At 42.0% G+C, this 18,068-nt stretch overlaps 2 protein-coding genes across 2 annotated transcripts; one reads left to right on the top strand and one right to left on the bottom strand.

Annotated features, from left to right (window-relative positions):
- The first annotated feature begins 4,490 nt into the window (after positions 1–4,490).
- LOC139375394 (tryptophan--tRNA ligase, cytoplasmic-like) lies at positions 4,491–14,629 on the top strand. The gene is made up of 11 exons (XM_071117135.1): positions 4,491–4,780; positions 5,407–5,538; positions 6,010–6,217; positions 6,528–6,636; positions 6,839–6,958; positions 7,988–8,170; positions 11,523–11,623; positions 11,932–12,044; positions 12,771–12,944; positions 13,219–13,359; positions 14,005–14,629. Exons 2-11 carry the CDS (start codon positions 5,425–5,427, stop codon positions 14,161–14,163), a joined length of 1,422 nt encoding a protein of 473 aa, XP_070973236.1. The 5' UTR covers positions 4,491–4,780; positions 5,407–5,424; the 3' UTR covers positions 14,164–14,629.
- On the bottom strand, positions 14,591–18,068 carry LOC139375396 (solute carrier family 25 member 47b). The gene is made up of 6 exons (XM_071117140.1): positions 17,726–18,068; positions 17,471–17,514; positions 17,287–17,358; positions 17,014–17,202; positions 16,521–16,779; positions 14,591–15,929 (listed from the first exon to the last, which is right to left on the bottom strand). The coding sequence occupies exons 1-6, from the start codon at positions 17,760–17,762 to the stop codon at positions 15,652–15,654; spliced, it is 879 nt and encodes a 292-aa protein (XP_070973241.1). The 5' UTR covers positions 17,763–18,068; the 3' UTR covers positions 14,591–15,651.

Raw genomic sequence — 18,068 nt, 5'->3', positions numbered from 1 at the left:
ATTGAGATACTGATCTTTCATTACCAGGCCACTTATGACAGGAAAACAGGAACAAAGGGGGGCTGTAATGAGAATAGTTATTACTGGCACTAAAAGGTTTTGTTTATAAATGTACATTTTAATAGGGATGATGTGTGCTAAGTTGAGAAGGTTGAATTTGAGTTAACTAAGGACTGTTATTCTGAATTTGGGTTGGATAATTCATTAAATGTTTTAGTTATGATTTGGATATAGCAAGAGAGAGTTGCTTTTGAACGATGAGGGTTGGGGGCACTGTTTAAAAGTATTAGGCCTAGGGAAGCTCTGGAAACCTTGTCTCTAAGTATCCTTTGATAGGGAGGTTGTTAGAACTAGCTTGGGTTAACTTCTTGGTGACAGGGGGGCAGTATTGAGTAGCTTGGATGAATAAGGTGCCCAGAGTAAACTGCCTGCTACTCTGTCCCAGATGCTAATATATGCATATTATTAGTAGTATTGGATAGAAAACACTCTAAAGTTTCTAAAACTGTTTGAATGATGTCTGTGAGTATAACATAACTCATATGGCAGGTGAAAACCTGAGACAAATTCAACCAGGAAGTGGGAAATCTGAGGTTTGTAGTTTAATTTAAGTGATTGCCTATCCAATATGCTGTGTCTATGCGGCCAGATTGCACTTCCCAAGGCTTCCAGCAGATGTCAACAGTCTTTAGAAAGTTGTTTGAGGCTTCTATTGTGGAAGGGGGTCGAATAAGAGCTGTTTCAACAAGTGGACTGGGCTGTGGCCAATCAGTTGTTTACTATGCGGTCACGCAGGCGCGCTGTTCCTTCTTTTTCCTCTGTAATGAATACGCTATTGTCCGGTTGGAATATTATTGAAGATTTATTATAAAAAGACCCTAAGGATTGATTGTAAAGATCGTTTGACATGTTTCTACAAACTGTAATGGAACTCTTTTGACTTTTCGTCTGGATTTTGCACTCGCGCATTGTGCCTTTGTAATAGTGAACTAAATGCACGAACAAAACTGAGGTATTTGGAATATAGACGTAATCGAACAAAACAAAAATGTATTGTGGAAGTGGGAGTCCTGGGAGTACATTCTGACGAAGATCAGCAAAGGTAATTGAAGATTTATAATGCTATTTATGACTTGTTTTGACTCCACAACTTGGCGGGTAACTGTGGCTTACTTTTGTGGCTGAATACTGTTCTCAGATTATTGAATACTGTGCTTTTGCCGTAAAGCTTTTTTGAAATCTGACAGCGGTTGCATTGAGAGCCAGTTTATCTTGAATTCTATGCAAAACATGTATCTTTCATCAAAGTTTATGATGAGTATTTCTGTTATTCGATGTGGCTCTCTGCAATTTCTCCGGATGTTTTGGAGGCATTTCTGAACATGGCGCCAATGTAAACTGAGGTTTTTGGATATAAATATGAACTTGATCGAACAACACATACATGTATTGTGTAACATTGAGTCCTGGGAGTGTCATCTGATGAAGATCGTCAAAGGTTAGTGATTAATTTTATATATATTTCTGCTTTTTGTGACACCTCTCTTTGGTTGGAAAATGGCTGAATGATTTCTGTGACTAGTTGCTGACCTAACATAATGATATGTTCTGCTTTCGCCGAAAAGCCTTTTTGAAATCGGACACTGTGGTTGGATTAACGAGAAGTGTATCTTTAATGGTGTAAAATACTTATATGGTTGAGGAATTTTAATTATGAGATTTCTGTTGTTTTGAATTTGGCGCCCTGCAATTTCACTGGCAGTTGGCGAGGTGGGACGCTAGCGTCCCGAACGATCCCAGAGAGGTTAACATAAAGGTTTTAGTTTTTTGTTTCTTTTGTTTTACTATGTCATCAGAATTTTTTTGTTAACTTGTTGTCACTTCTTCTTCTTTGTCACGACTTCGACGTCACCGGCCTTCAAGCCATCGCCGATCCACTTTTCATTTTCCATTTGTTTTGTCTTTGTCACACCTGATTTCAATTCCCCAATTACATGTTCATTATTTAACCCTCTGTTTTCCCCATGTTTTTTGTGCGTGTTTGTTTTTTGTAAGTTCGGTCCATTGTTTGTGGGCCTGGTGTTACTTCATGTATTTTGATATTTTGAGTAAATTTCCTTGTGTTACTCATCTCTGCTGTCCTGCGCCTGACTCCTCTGCACCAGCTACACCCAGATACTTACAATTGCATTGATAAATAGAGATGGCAGGATGATATGATATAATTAATTGCATATAATGTTTATAGTCTTCAGTGTTTGTCTGGTCCACACACAGTACTCCTTACAGCACCTGCAGTGGTAAAGATCGCCATGTCTCTCCTCGGTGGGTGCATAGTTCTCACGTGAAGTGAGGTCCAGCTGTATAATGGGTGAGCTTGAAAGAAAGAGAGAGAGAGAGAGAGAGAGAGAGACTAGATTCCAGTGTAGACATGCAGATGGGTTGGGTCAGAGTTACGCTATTGAGGCAATCTACCTCTCATCCATTTTAACAATTTTATCTCCAGTTTCTCATTCACATTGGTGAGTCAGGACCAAACATCTCCTTTCACATATAGTGTTAAAGCATGTGCATTTCTTAATCTCGGGCAAGGCCATCTCAGTTATGTAGAATACAAGAAAAATAATAAAACAATGAACTAAACATCATAAACCCTTATAATGTTAATCTCAATATGATACCTAAACATATTGCCCTCCCTCACTGACACCTCTCGGACAACTATATTTGACATAAGTGAAAAACCTGTCAGAGGATTGAGGACAAAGCCTATGTCACATACATGTATAGAGTGAAGAGATATTCAGAAGGTCTAACATCATTTATCATTCAGCAACTGTTACATTGAGTACATGGTTATATTCTGTTATACTCTGTACCAGTTTCAACTGTTCTGCCTGCGGCTCTGGAATCCTGACCTGTTCACCGGACGTGCTACCTGTCCCAGACCTGCTGTTTTCAACTCTCTAGATACAGCAGGAGTGGTAGAGATACTCTTAATGATCGGCTATGAAAAGCCAACTGACATTTACTCCTGAGGTGCTGACTTGCTGCACCCTCGACAACTACTGTGATTATTATTATTTGACCATGCTGGTCATTTTTGAACATTTGAACATCAAGGCCATGTTCTGTTATAATCTCCACCCCGCACAGCCAGAAGAGGACTGGCCACCCCACATAGCCTGGTTCCTCTCTAGGTTTCATCCTAGGTTTTGGCCATTTTAGGGAGTTTTTCCTAGCTACCGTGCTTCTACACCTGCATTGCTTGCTGTTTGGGGTTTTAGGTTGGGTTTCTGTACAGCACTTTGAGATATCAGCTGATGTACGAAGGGCTATATAAATAAAATTGATTTGATCTATGCATAGCCACTTTAATAACTCTACCTACATGTACATAATTACCTGTTACCCCGACACGGTTCCTCCCGCACATTGACACATTGACTCTGTACGGGTACCCCATGTATATAGCCCCGCTATTGTTATTTACTGCTGCTCTTTAATGATTTGTTATTCTTCTCTCTTACTTTTTGGAGGGATTTTCTTAAAACTGCATTGTTGATTAAGGGCTTGTAAGCAAGCATTTCACTGTAAGATCTATGTCTGTTTTATTTGGCGCATGTGACAAATACATAAAAAATAAATAAAAATGTATGCACCTAAAATGTGGATGCGATCCGCAAACCCAATCTTTAAGAAGAATCCCCTCTGTCCATTAACCCATTCACCTTAGTTAGCTAGCTGGCTATTACGCTGCGTTCATAACCAAGTAGGAAGGTGGTATTTGCCACATAAGACTGTCAAACGGGTCATTGATAGTGGACAACTCTGGACACAGTTGTTTATGGTAAGAACTAAAAACAAATTGTTGATACAAAATGGATTCTGCTCATCTTCCCTTTGATTTATAAAGTTAAAGCAGATCCGAATGTACTTTTTTATTAGCAAAACAATCACAATGCTTCTAAAGACGTTTTGACGGGATTTCCCAGTTCAAAACGTGGATGCACCCATATTGCATTTACGGCTACACACTTAGCATTAGCGAACATGAACCCGCAAGCTGGCTACGCGCTGAAGCCAGGCACAACAGCTCCATCACAGATACAGTCGAAAAATGAGCTATTGGTTAGTTATAAAAATCTTTGGCTCTATGGTTAGCCACAGTAGTTAGCTAGCTTTGTAACTCAACCAAGAAGCTGCATAGCAATATCTTCCTGTGTCTATAGCAGATATGCCACTACAACAGATATGTCACTAGTACCATGACGGGGGGATAATCGCAGTAGCTAACGCTACTTTACAATTCAGTGGTTCAGGAGAAAGTACAGTAAATGTGTGTAGGTCATCAATTTTGTCCCGTTCCAAATGTGTGAAGCCTGTGCAGGAACCCATTGATCCACATCTTCGAAATAAAAGTTGTAATTATATCTCAAGCTCTTTACATTAGCGTACAGGGCTTGACAACTTTTATTTTGAAATCAGTCAGTCGGAACCAACACAATTCCGACATGCACCGTCGACGTTTTAAACAGACTTACATTGTCGTTTACGCATTTCTCTTTATGTCCTTCTCATTCAAAGTAACTGGATTTTCTCTTTGACATGACAACAATATTATAACCTCTCTTATTACGGTAAATAAATTCACAGTGGAACTGAATAGATCAACTACTTGTTTGTGAGGGGATACATTTGCCCTGAACACTTCCCAGCCAACAAGCAGGCTGATGCAAGTGGAATGAGTTGATTTTACCGGCGTCATAGAATCTGAAAGGTGCGTGCATTTGAATTATTTTGAAACATTTGGAATATTTCAAAATCTAAACTATTTTGAATATTTCCTTTGATGTACTAGTGTTTATTTAAAAAAACATCCTATCAAACCGAAAGCCACTGTCATGGCGTGGTAGAGTAGATCAGAACAACGTTATGGCAAACATATGGGCTAACCACCATGCTAAGCTAGCTTTAGCAGTGGAGATAGAGAGGTTCTTGAATCACAACATATGCACCTTAAACCTTCCTTTCTGTTCAGGTGGCTTCATGGACCATAGCAAAACTAGATATCTATTGCTGTTCATTGTGGAAATGATTTCAAACCACCCCTGACAGCAATGTGTGTTTTGTTGATTTTAAATACCCCATACATTAGGTAGCTAGTCATTTTAGTGGACAAACTACTGAACACATTTCTGAGATTTTAGTTCTGAGTTAACCAAGATTAGCTAGCTACTTTCTCTAGCACAGGGAACTGAAAACCCTGGCCTTATCTTTATCATGCAAAATGTCATCTTATGACAAGACACACTAGATAGCTTGTTAACTAATGCAATGGCATGTGTGCTACTTGACGTAAACTACTGTATATGAAATTGTGTCACACAATCTTGTATCTCTTAGGTCCTGACCAAGTTGAAGATGACAGACTGTCTGGGAGACGGGGCTGGGGATATGACCCCAATGGACCTATATGAGAAACTAACATCACAAGGAGACACAGTCCGAACTCTGAAAACTGAAAAGGCTGCAAAAGTGAGCTTTTAGAATGATTTATTCCATTTATTTTTGCAGGATAAAATTGAGATGCACCATCTCGTTTTCAAGTGTCCCCCAAAAAATACAATACTTAGTAACAAGAATAATATGGCAAATACTAACGGTCCAATAATAACAATGAAATACAAATAAAACGGCATAGAAAAGTTGTAAAACTAATAATAGGCCTACAACTAACAAACTACTGCTACAACTAATATACATCTAAGTACCTATAACATATACATATTTAGAAATATTTTCACATGGGGATGTTTTCTATTAGTTAAGAACACAACCAGTGTGTTCTTATACTGTATCATGTCATAATAAGTGGCTAAGTGTTGTGCAATACAGTCCCGATACAACACTGGTCATATCGTCTTCGTATAGTGAATTATTCCATGATAATGATCCACCGTGATGTTATTGTATTACCTTTTATCTTATATTGTTTTTGGATTGCAGGCTGATATTGACGCTGCTGTACAGTTGCTGCTGAAGCTAAAAGTGGACTACAAGCAGGTAACAGGTCAGGACTACAAGACTGGATGTCCACCCTCAGAATGCGTTGTTTCACAAGACAACGGGCCAGCTGCAGATGGGGAGGACATGGTCGACCCCTGGAATGTCTCCACCACCAACGCCAAAGGAGTGGACTATGACAAGCTGATAGGTCAGAGGGGAAAGCATAATGTTAGATCTCTGGGCAGAATCCGAATTTATGCACAGCGCACGCTTCACTTGATAATTGTGTAAATCATGCATTGATGGAAGAATTGTCAGAGTTATGTATGAATATTCAAGTTAGGAGTTGGGCCTCTCTGAAAATGAATGAGCCTTGTGAGATATGTCAATATCTCACACGTTGCTGTAAACTTGCTTCAAACACATGGACGTTATCGAATGTCAAACTCTTTTAAAAAAAAAATTGTCAGAGCATAATTAATGGTATCGGTAGATTGTGTACTGACGTTTCTTTTCAGTGAGGTTTGGCAGTAGCAAGATTGACCAAGAGCTGGTGGACAGAATAGAGAGAGTCTCGGGACAGAAGGCACACCGGTTTTTACGCAGAGGAATCTTCTTCTCTCACAGGTCAGTTATGTTAGTCAGTTATTTGAATGTACTCTAGAGGGTGGTCCATCTGCCCATCTGCCTTTATGTCTATCTGTCTGGGATTTAGCATGAGCAATTGATACCACGTAGTAAACATATAGTCTTAATCTGCTCTCATCTTGTCTTGGGGGCATTTTAGGGTGTGTCATATGCTGTAACTCTATGGTTTGTCTTTTTCCAGAGATATGCACCAGGTTCTGGACACGTATGAGAAGAACAAGTCTTTCTACCTCTACACGGGCAGAGGACCCTCCTCAGATGCCTTGCACATGGGCCACCTCATCCCTTTCATCTTTACAAAGTGAGTCTGTTGGTATACGTAGCCACGGTTGGGATCTATTCCATTTCCCTTCCAGTCAATTCAGAAAGTAAACCAAATTCAGAGTTTTTTCTGTGAAAAGCATAGAAGAGAATTGGACATCCAGTGTACTTCCTGAATTAACTGGAATTAAAATGGAATTGACCCCAACCCTGATTAGTGTTAGTGAGATGGAGGGACTTGACACTATTAATAACCACCAAAAGTTCTCCCTACACTATGGTACATCCCTGACCTTTTGTCCCAGACCCTTTGTCCCAGACCGGGAAACACTCTAGACCCTACCTACTGTATAACAAACTGCCTATAATAACAAATACAGTACTTTATAACACATTGCCAATAATAACAGATACTGTATAAAACACTGCCTATAATAACAGATACTGTATAACACACTGCTTATAATAACAGATACTGTATAACACACTGCCTATAATAAGAGATACTGTATAAAACACTGCCTATAATAACAGATACTGTATAACACACTGCTTATAATAACAGATACTGTATAACACACTGCTTATAATAACAGATACTGTATAACACACTGCTTATAATAACAGATACTGTATAACACACTGCTTATAATAACAGATACTGTATAACACACTGCTTATAATAACAGATACTGTATAACACACTGCCTATAATAACAGATACTGTATAACACACTGCTTATAATAACAGATACTGTATAACACACTGCTTATAATAACAGATACTGCATAACACTGTCTATAATAACATACTGTATAAAACACTGCCTATAATAACAGATACTGTATAACACTGTCTATAATAACATACTGTATAAAACACTGTCTATAATAACATACTGTGTAAAACACTGACTATAATAACAGATAACCTAAACCCCAGCGCTTCAAGTCAGGTTTGTAGAAGAAAGGTCTACTTTAGACTGACTTCGTGATTTAAGGTCGATCGAATGGCAGTGGATTCGGATCAGAGTTGAGAGTAAAGGGTTTTTGCTCTACCTGTTCCCAGATGGCTGCAGGACACGTTTGACATCCCGCTGGTGATCCAGCTGACGGATGATGAGAAGTACCTGTGGAAGGACCTGTCCCTGGAGGACTGTCACCGTTACACTATGGAGAACGCCAAGGACATCATCGCCTGTGGCTTTGACATCAACAAGACCTTCATCTTCTCTGACCTGGACTACATGGGGTACGTAACTAAATCACAGACCCCTGATCAAGGATCAGATCCCCTCCGGCTATCTAATGCTATTCGTTATGATCTAAAAGGCTGATCCTAGATTGACTGATGCTTTGTGGATATGCGCCCTGGGTCTCATATACCTAAGAGGTGCAGGGACTCTACTGTGTGTTTTAGAACTATTAAATATTAGTGGTTTCAGAATTCCCTCATCATGCTCTTTGAGCATTTATACATCATGGGAGAACTAAAGAATAGTTATTTAAAATATATATATATATATACTGCTCAAAAAAATAAAGGGAACACTTAAACAACACAATGTAACTCCAAGTCAATCGCACTTCTGTGAAATCAAACTGTCCACTTAGGAAGCAACACTGATTGACAATAAATTTCACATGCTGTTGTGCAAATGGAATAGACAACAGGTGGAAATTATAGGCAATTAGCAAGACACCCCCAATAAAGGAGTGGTTCTCCAGGTGGTGACCACAGACCACTTCTCAGTTCCTTTGCTTCCTGGCTGATGTTTTGGTCACTTTTGAATGCTGGCGGTGCTTTCACTCTAGTGGTAGCATGAGACGGAGTCTACAACCCACACAAGTGGCTCAGGTAGTGCAGCTCATCCAGGATGGCACATCAATGCGAGCTGTGGCAAGAAGGTTTGCTGTGTCTGTCAGCGTAGTGTCCAGAGCATGGAGGCGCTACCAGGAGACAGGCCAGTACATCAGGAGACGCTGAGGAGGCCGTAGGAGGGCAACAACCCAGCAGCAGGACAGCTACCTCCGCCTTTGTGCAAGGAGGAGCAGGATGAGCACTGCCAGAGCCCTGCAAAATGACCTCCAGCAGGCCACAAATGTGCATGTGTCTGCTCAAACGGTCAGAAACAGACTCCATGAGCGTGGTATGAGGGCCAGACGTCCACAGGTGGGGGTTGTGCTTACAGCCCAACACCGTGCTGTTCTTTTGGCATTTGCCAGAGAACACCAAGATTGGCAAATTCGCCACTGGCGCCCTGTGCTCTTCACAGATGAAAGCAGGTTCACACTGAGCATGTGACAGAGTCTGGAGACGCCGTGGAGAACGTTCTGCTGCCTGCAACATCCTCCAGCATGACTGGTTTGGCGGTGGGTCAGTCATGGTGTGGGGTGGCATTTCTTTGGGGAGCCGCACAGACCTCCTTGTGCTCGCCAGACGTAGCCTGACTGCCATTAGGTTCCCGAGATGAGATCCTCAGACCCCTTGTGAGACCATATACTGGTGCGGTTGGCCCTGGGTTCCTCCTAATGCAAGATAATGCTAGACCTCATGTGGCTGGAGTGTGTCAGCAGTTCCTGCAAGAGGAAGGCATTGATGCTATGGACTGGCCCGTCCGTTCCCCAGACCTGAATCCAATTGAGCACATCTGGGACATCATGTCTCGCTCCATCCACCAACGCTACGTTGCACCACAGACTGTCCAGGAGTTGGCGGATGCTTTAGTCCAGGTCTGGGAGGAGATCCCTCAGGAGACCATCCGCCACCTCATCAGGAGCATGCCCAGGCGTTGTAGGGAAGTCATACAGGCACGTGAAGGCCACACACACTACTGAGCCTCATTTTGACTTGTTTTAAGGACATTACATCAACGTTGGATCAGCCTGTAGTGTGGTTTTCCACGTAAATTTTGAGTGTGACTCCAAATCCAGACCTCCATGGGTTGATACATTTGATTTCCATTGATATTTTTTGTGATTTTGTTGTCAGCATATTCAACTACGTAAAGAAAAAAGTATTTAATAAGAATATTTAATTCATTCAGATCTAGGATGTGTTATTTGAGTGTTCCCTTTATTTTTTTGAGCATTGTATATATATTAATCCCATGTCTGTTCACTGATCTCCCAGAAGGTGGTGCTATAGTGCAGTCAATATTTAGATAGAAGGCTACATTGCTCTCAACCTTTCACTCATGAGCCTTCTGTCATCATAATTCTTCACCATAATTATTTTCTATCTCCCAGCCTGATGAGACTGGGAGATACTAAAGTCTGATGGTTATCCTTCAATTAGAAGTAGCTCACAGTGACAAATACTTTACCTATTTAAAGTGCATCTGATTCCTACTAGTGGTAATTATTTTGATATATAAATTCAGTAAAAAAAGAAACGTCCTCTCACTGTCAACTATGTTTATTTTCAGCAAACTTAACATGTGTAAATATTTGTATGAACATAACAAGATTTAACAACAGACATAAACTGAACAAGTTCCACAGTCATGTGACTGACAGAAATGTTATGTGTCCCTGAACAAAGAGGGGGGGGGGGGGGGATCAAATTCAAAAGTAACAGTCAATATCTGGTGTGGCCACCAGCTGCATTAAGAACTGCAGTGCATCTCCTCCTCATGGACTGCACCAGATTTGCTAGTTCTTGCTGTGAGATTTTACCCCACTCTTCCACCAAGGCACCTGCAGGTTCCCGGACATTTGTGGGGGGAATGGCCCTAGCCATTTCTGATCCAACAGGTCCCAGACGTGCTCAATGGGATTGAGATCCGGGCTCTTCGCTGGCCATGGCAGAAGACTGACATTCCTGTCTTGCAGGAAATCACACACCGAACTAGCAGTATGGGGGAGGAGGGAGGAGGATGTCTTCCCTGTAACACACAGCATTGAGATTGCCTGCAATAACAAGAAACTCAGTCCGATAATGCTGTGACACACCGCCCCAGACCATGATGGACCCTCCACCTCCAAATTGATCCCACTCCAGAGTACATGCCTCGGTGTAACACTCGTTCCTTCAACGATAAATGCGAAGGACGATCAGCTGTCCGTCCTGTCTCCCTGTAGCGCTGTCTTATGCGTCTCACAGTACGGACATTGCCATTTATTGCCCTGGCCACATCTGCAGTCCTCATGCCTCCTTGCAGCATGTCTAAGGCACGTTCAGGCAGATGAGCAGGGACCATGGGCATCTTTCTTTTGGTGTTTTTCAGAGTCAGTCGAAAGGCCTCTTTAGTGTCCTAAGTTTTCATAACTGTGACCTTAATTGCCTACCGTCTGTAAGCTGTTAGTGTCTTAACGACCGTTCCACAGGTGCATTTTCATTAATTGTTTATGGTTCATTGAACAAGCATGGGAAACAGTGTTTAAACCCTTTACAATGAAGATCTGTGAAGTTATTTGGATTTTTATGAATTATCTTTGAAAGACAGAGTCCTGAAAAGGGGAAATTTATTTTTTTGCTCAATTTATATATATTTTTTACCCTTTATTTAACTAGGCAAGTCAGTTAAGAACAAATTCTTATTCATAATGAGGTCGGCATGTCAGCTATGTTGCCTTTTTTGCTGATTGTTTTGTCTCTACAGGGCGTCCCCAGACTTCTACAGGAATGTGGTGAAAGTACAGAAGCATGTGACTTTCAACCAGGTCAAAGGCATTTTTGGATTTGGCGACAGTGACTGCATCGGTAAGAGAGACGACTTGTAGGAATTGAGTCCACCTGTTGAGGAATTATACAAATGCCGGGATTTCACTTTCATTATGAATAAGCACTTTCTGAGTAGCATAGTGTTGCTACAATGTGATCAGGGTCATATTCACTAGAAACCTAAAGCGGGGAAAAAACTAACTCAAACAAAGAGGGACTAACTGTCCAATAAGAAACACTCATTTTCTGCTGCAAAACGTTGTTTTACTATGGTGTGCACTAATGAATACAGCCCAGGTGAATGCTTTTTAAAAGCTAAGTATTCCTCCCTCTCTCACCCATCCCAGGAAAGATTGCCTTCCCCGCCATCCAGGCCGCTCCGTCGTTCAGTAGCTCTTTCCCTCAGATCTTCAAGGGCAGAAAAGATGTCCAGTGTCTCATTCCCTGTGCCATAGACCAGGTCAGTCAAGCATCACAGCGCAACCAGGACATACTGTCTGCTAAAGATTTAACAACCAGGACACACTGTCTGCTAACCTGTAACAACTAGGACATACTGTCTGCTAACCTGTAACAACCAGGACACTGTCTGCTAACCTGTAACAACTAGGACACACTGTCTGCTAACCTGTAACAACCAGGACACACTGTCTGCTAACCTGTAACAACCAGGACACACTGTCTGCTAACCTGTAACAACCAGGACACACTGTCTGCTAACCTGTAACAACCAGGACACTGTCTGCTAACCTGTAACAACCAGTACACACTGTCTGCTAACCTGTAACAACTAGGACACTGTCTGCTAACCTTTAACACCCAGGACACACTGTCTGCTAACCTGTAACAACCAGAACACTGTCTGCGAAAGATTTAACAGTTAATTTTAGAAATTGGCTGCTTTGACTGATCATCTACACTACTCTGACTAGTGGCAACTGATTAACCTCAACCTCTGTTCCTACAGACTATGCTTGTGACTTCATTTTCATTTAGCCAGAATAAAATCCTGCAAGGTTAAAATCAGAAGGATCTGAGTAGCAGGGTCTGACAGCATGTCACTGAGAGAGTAAAGAACTATAAAGTTCAGTCTGATATGTTTAAGTTCATTGGGACTCAATGTAGCGTTACATCTAGAGCACTATAACGGTTTTTATAACGATATATTCATCCTCTACCCCTTAAGGACCCTTACTTCCGGATGACCCGGGATGTGGCCCCCAGGATCGGCTACCCCAAGCCTGCCCTGTTGCACTCTACCTTCTTTCCAGCGCTGCAGGGGGCCCAGACCAAGATGTCCGCCAGTGACGCCAACTCCTCCATCTTCCTCACAGACACGCCCAAGCAGATCAAAAATAAGGTGACACTGAAGCTTTCTAATACCCTGTTGCCCACTCGAACTATACTGGCTCGGGTATTTTATTTTTAACTCGTCCTTTCTATCAATAGTGAATGCTTAACCAGATTGGCACAGTACATTTAATTTATTACTTCCACATGGCAGTCAAATACAGTCACCTGAAATGGAAATCATATTACATTTGATCGATTGATAAGAGAATGGTTTACAGGAAACAAGAGGGGGAAAAACTGTAATTCATGTTCGAGTTGTCATTTTTGCTGTCATCACCTAGGTGAACAAGCACGCCTTCTCCGGGGGGAAAGACACGGTAGAGGAGCACAGGAAATATGGCGGCAACCCCGATGTGGACGTGTCCTTTATGTACCTGACCTTCTTCCTGGAGGACGACGAGCAGCTGGAGAAAATCCGACAGGTGAGGGGGGGGAGCGTGCTGCCGGACAAATGCCAGAGAACCCAATGCACTTGGACTGGAACAATAGACAGACATGGATAAACCTTTTTACAGTATTGCTGTCAAGGTTTAGAATCTGGTGTTATATTGACAGCCACACTGTCCTACATTTTGAAGTGTGTATATTTATTATTTTACCTAGCTACATAGCCCTACATTTCAATTGGTGTTTTTAACCCAAACAACCATACTATCAATGACTACCCTAATAGTTGAAAAATAACCTGAAATAACCTTATAGGAAATAAGCAAACTAAGTTTTCTATTTGGTATTAAAACTCTTGTACGCAGCGGGACATTTGACTGTGCCAGACAAAATTGTGCCAGTCTGTTTTCTAAAAATCTCCCCAAATGAACACTGATGCTTTGTGTGTGTCAAAGTCTTATCCGAATGATTAACTGTCTAGATTTCTAGCCTGGTCACCCTCCAATGATGTGTTGTAGCCATCTATTCTATTGATGTCATGTCATGCCATGTTTGGCCTGGCAAAAGCACAAACAGACTGGACCACCAGGCTAATGATTTCCAGGAAATAAAGTTCTATGCTGTATTGTGTCATAAGTATAATAATCCCACTCATTGCTGTGTTGTATCTCTGTCTCCAGGACTACGCCAGTGGAGCCCTGCTAACCGGTGAGCTGAAGAAGCGTCTGATAGAGACCCTGCAGCCAATGATCACATCCCATCAGGAGAGACGCAAGCAGGTCACAGAAGAGACCGTCAAGCAGTTCATGACCCCGAGACCTCTAAATTACAGTTTCTAGCCCGTGCGTAGCCATGTGCTAAGTCCTGACACAATGTTGGAGGTCGTTCAGGTCAAAACTCAGCAGAGGAGTGTTCAGCGGAGCACAAAGTTGTGGAACGTTCAGATATAAATATCTTTTGTAGAATAGATATGCCTCTGACATGTAGAATAAAGGAATAGTTTCTATTCATGATATTTCTATCTGCAACGTTCCACAACCTCCTACTGGATGTGTCCCAGGTCTCATCACATGCGCCATACTAGAAACATGAAACTTAAATGTGTCAACGACATATCCCCATGCTGAGCAGTTCGTGTCTAATGATTAACCAACTATGATATGGCTTCACATCAAACTTACCAAGCATTGACAAAGGAAGTCTTATTTTGGTTTGTGCTAACAGCAATACCGTTGGATGAATAAAATAATGTCTGTCTTGTGAATCTTTATTCATTCATTAAATATATTTTATTTTTTCACTTTACACTGCTGAAATGTTTGTGCGTGTTAAAACTCCCTTATACGTTTCACTCACAGCAAAATCAGATGCGCTACTTGAAGTTTTGTTTTTTCTCAAACACCAAATCACACGTACAGGATCATCAGTACATGTGGTATACAGAGAATGACTTGCAGTATTTTGAGAACTGGGAGTTTAGACAGTACCATTGAAAATACTGTCCAAGTCAAGGACAAATAATTGATACTGCTTGGCTACAGTAACAAAGCAAAGTTGATAAATTCCTAGCCACAGCTCACTTTCATACTGAAGGTGAGGTGAAAGCCTGTGGCAGAAGTTAATCAATTCCTAAAGACCGACCCCCAGTATACTGCAGTTTGCTGGGTGGTGGCCCTACTTCAAAGACGCTTGTTTCCGAGCTGCCGACAGGAGCGATATGAACAGTGGGATAATTATTTGGGCAGGATCAACAAGTAACTTTCATTAATACAGTATTCAGGAAAAACTTCATATTTTCTAAGACACGTTGTCCATCAGCTTCAGTTGTAGCCATTGAAATCAAGTGATCGTGCGGTGTAAAATACACCCTGTTATGTTCTAAGGTCAGTGAGGGAATGTTGTGTAAAAAGTAGGTAAGTCAAAATAATGACGTTTCTGTAGTACTATTAGGTCCTATTTCTAAACAATCAGAACTCTACCATAAAACTTTTAGCTTAGTATTCATTTTCAATTCATATTTTCCCTTGAAATACAGAAATATTTCAAATAAATCTTACTGAGGAAATGTAGTGCAGTATGGCACTACATAAAAATCACATAGCAACTGAGGCAATGGTGAATAATGATACAACATAAACAACGGATTGGGTGTTATTCTAGTCATGGAAAATGGCATGAGAAACAATTAAAATAGAATCCCATCACCCAAGTCTTCAAAGACAAGGTTGGATTCATTAGTACAGCCCGTGTCCAAATTTGTTCTCGGACCAGTAGTTGCTCCCTATTTCAGTCCATTCGGCACCTAATGAACAACCCAGCCTTTAAATTCAAGTTTTCGGTCGGAGGAGGCGCACAACCACCTCGTACATGGCGAACACGGACATGTTGACAGGGAAGGCCCGTATGCAATTGAGGCTCAGGCCTTTGAAGAGAACACCCGGCCCCTCAGTGCGTATGCTCTGTGCGATGCAGTGGAAAAAACCTGTGTATCTCCTCTTGCCCATACCGTCCACCTGCAGACGGGATTTGATCACGTCCATGGGTGTCCCTATGCACCAGCCACACATCCCTGACAGTCCACCAGCAAGCAGAACCACATTCCACTCTGGGGGGGGGGGGAAGAGACACCAAATAATCAACACTAAATTATCCTGGATCATGATGACCAATTGCAAAAGCAGCCATGTACACTTAAGAGGACAGAAGCATACGAGATACAGAAGCATACGCTTTGGAAGATTCTTACAGAGTGAAGCTGTGTGTTTACCTGGCTGGGTGTTCCCATGTGCTGTGTGTTTACCTGGCTGGGTGTTGCCAGGTGCTGTGTGTTTACCTGGCTGGGTGTTCTCAGGTGCTGTGTGTTTACCTGGCTGGGTGTTCTCAGGTGCTGTGTGTTTACCTGGCTGGGTGTTCTCAGGTGCTGTGTGTTTACCTGGCTGGGTGTTCTCAGGTGCTGTGTGTTTACCTGGCTGGGTGTTCTCAGGTACTGTGTGTTTACCTGGCTGGGTGTTCCCAGGTGCTGTGTGTTTACCTGGCTGGGTGTTCCCAGGTGCTGTGTGTTTACCTGGCTGGGTGTTCTCAGGTACTATGTGTTTACCTGGCTGGGTGTTCTCAGGTACTGTGTGTTTACCTGGCTGGGTGTTCTCAGGTACTGTGTGTTTACCTGGCTGGGTGTTCCCAGGTACTACGTGTTTACCTGGCTGGGTGTTCTCAGGTGGAGATAGCTGCTCACAGATAACGTGGTAAATAGTGAAGTAGGTGGCAAAAGAGGGGCCGTCTCGCAGGGCGAGGGCACCAGCTCCCTTGTACAGCCCGAGGAAGCCCTCTTCACGAGCGATGGTCAGCAGACAGTGCATTGGGCCGCGATACTTGGGTTGCTGAGCGTCCAAGCCTTGGTGTACCATCTGACACTGCATCCGTACTTTTACTATGTCAGCTGGTGCCATTACAGATACCTTAAAGAGGACAAGGGAGAGAGTACTCAAAGGTGTTGTGGTATGATGTCATCGGGGTCGTGTTTCAGCCCATTTGGTTCCTAGTGAATATGATCCAGTTTTGCTTAGTGGAACTTATTTTTTTAGTTCCCCTAATTAAATTGACTGAAACTTACCAATATTGGCCATGCCAAGCAACCATGTCATGTAACGTTGCAACAGTATAGACTAATATACTAGTTATAAGTAGACTACCTGGGCAACACCTCCTGACAACCCGGACAAGAAGAAGTCCACTTTGGCTGGCAGAAAATCCAAACCTGTGGAGGTGGATCGTAGTTGATGTAAACACTGCAGGACATTCCTGTAGACGCCAAACACTACAGAGGAGCTGATGGACACAGTGGTGACTGGCATGGACATGCCCCTGTAGAATCCATTCACCTGTGGAAGAGACACAGCTTTCAGCCCCAAGTCCAAACTACAGCGCTTCATATGGTGGTTTTAACATGTCACTTAGACACTCACCCCTTCTTTCTTCCATGTAGTATGAATACATTGCCAAACTCCTGTGAATCTCCTTTGTGTCTGTATTCTCACCTGCAAAAAGGTAATTGAGTCAAAAGTTGAGTTTGATAATTGCGCACTGTTAAACATTAGTGAAATAAGCACAGACAACTAATGAAGCTCGCTCACTTAAAAATATACTTACCTTCACTGTGTCCAAAGGATACCCCACAGCCACTCCAAAGGCTCCTGAAGGAACAAGTCATATTCATCACATTATGTAACGAATTCACTGAAAATGTTTTAACCTATTTCACATTATAAGCTGGCCTATAGCCTCGCTTGCCTGTGTAGTTGCATGCTGCCAAATTTCCCAGCAATACAACTATGATAAGTTAAATTATTTAGATGGTTTTAAAAAAAAGACAAAAACACATTACAGTAACGTTATTAAGCTCACCTCCAACGGAACCAGCAACGAAATCTGCCAAATGCATATTTTCCTCCTTGGGGGGGTCAACTCAATTCATTTAGATGGCTGCCTGCTAAGCTAGTTAGCCAAGCTATGATGTTTTTCTAGATAACACGAGTCACGACCTTCAATTTTGATCTATATATCATTTAATATTATTCTCCTCGTCGATTCACTGTCAGGTGAATTAGGTATACGTCGCATCAGAAAATGTTTACTAAAGCTTTCTACATAGAGATCTAACGTGACCATAGACGACCTACACAGCTATGGTAGCTAGCTACTGTCAAACATCAAAATGCTACACCGGCATTGTGTCACATTGAATTAT

Source organism: Oncorhynchus clarkii, chromosome 19 (genome assembly GCF_045791955.1).
Source record: "Oncorhynchus clarkii lewisi isolate Uvic-CL-2024 chromosome 19, UVic_Ocla_1.0, whole genome shotgun sequence".
NCBI lineage: Eukaryota > Metazoa > Chordata > Actinopteri > Salmoniformes > Salmonidae > Oncorhynchus > Oncorhynchus clarkii.
Note: the sequence above shows the minus strand (reverse complement) of the source record. Positions and strands in the feature narration are given on the sequence as shown.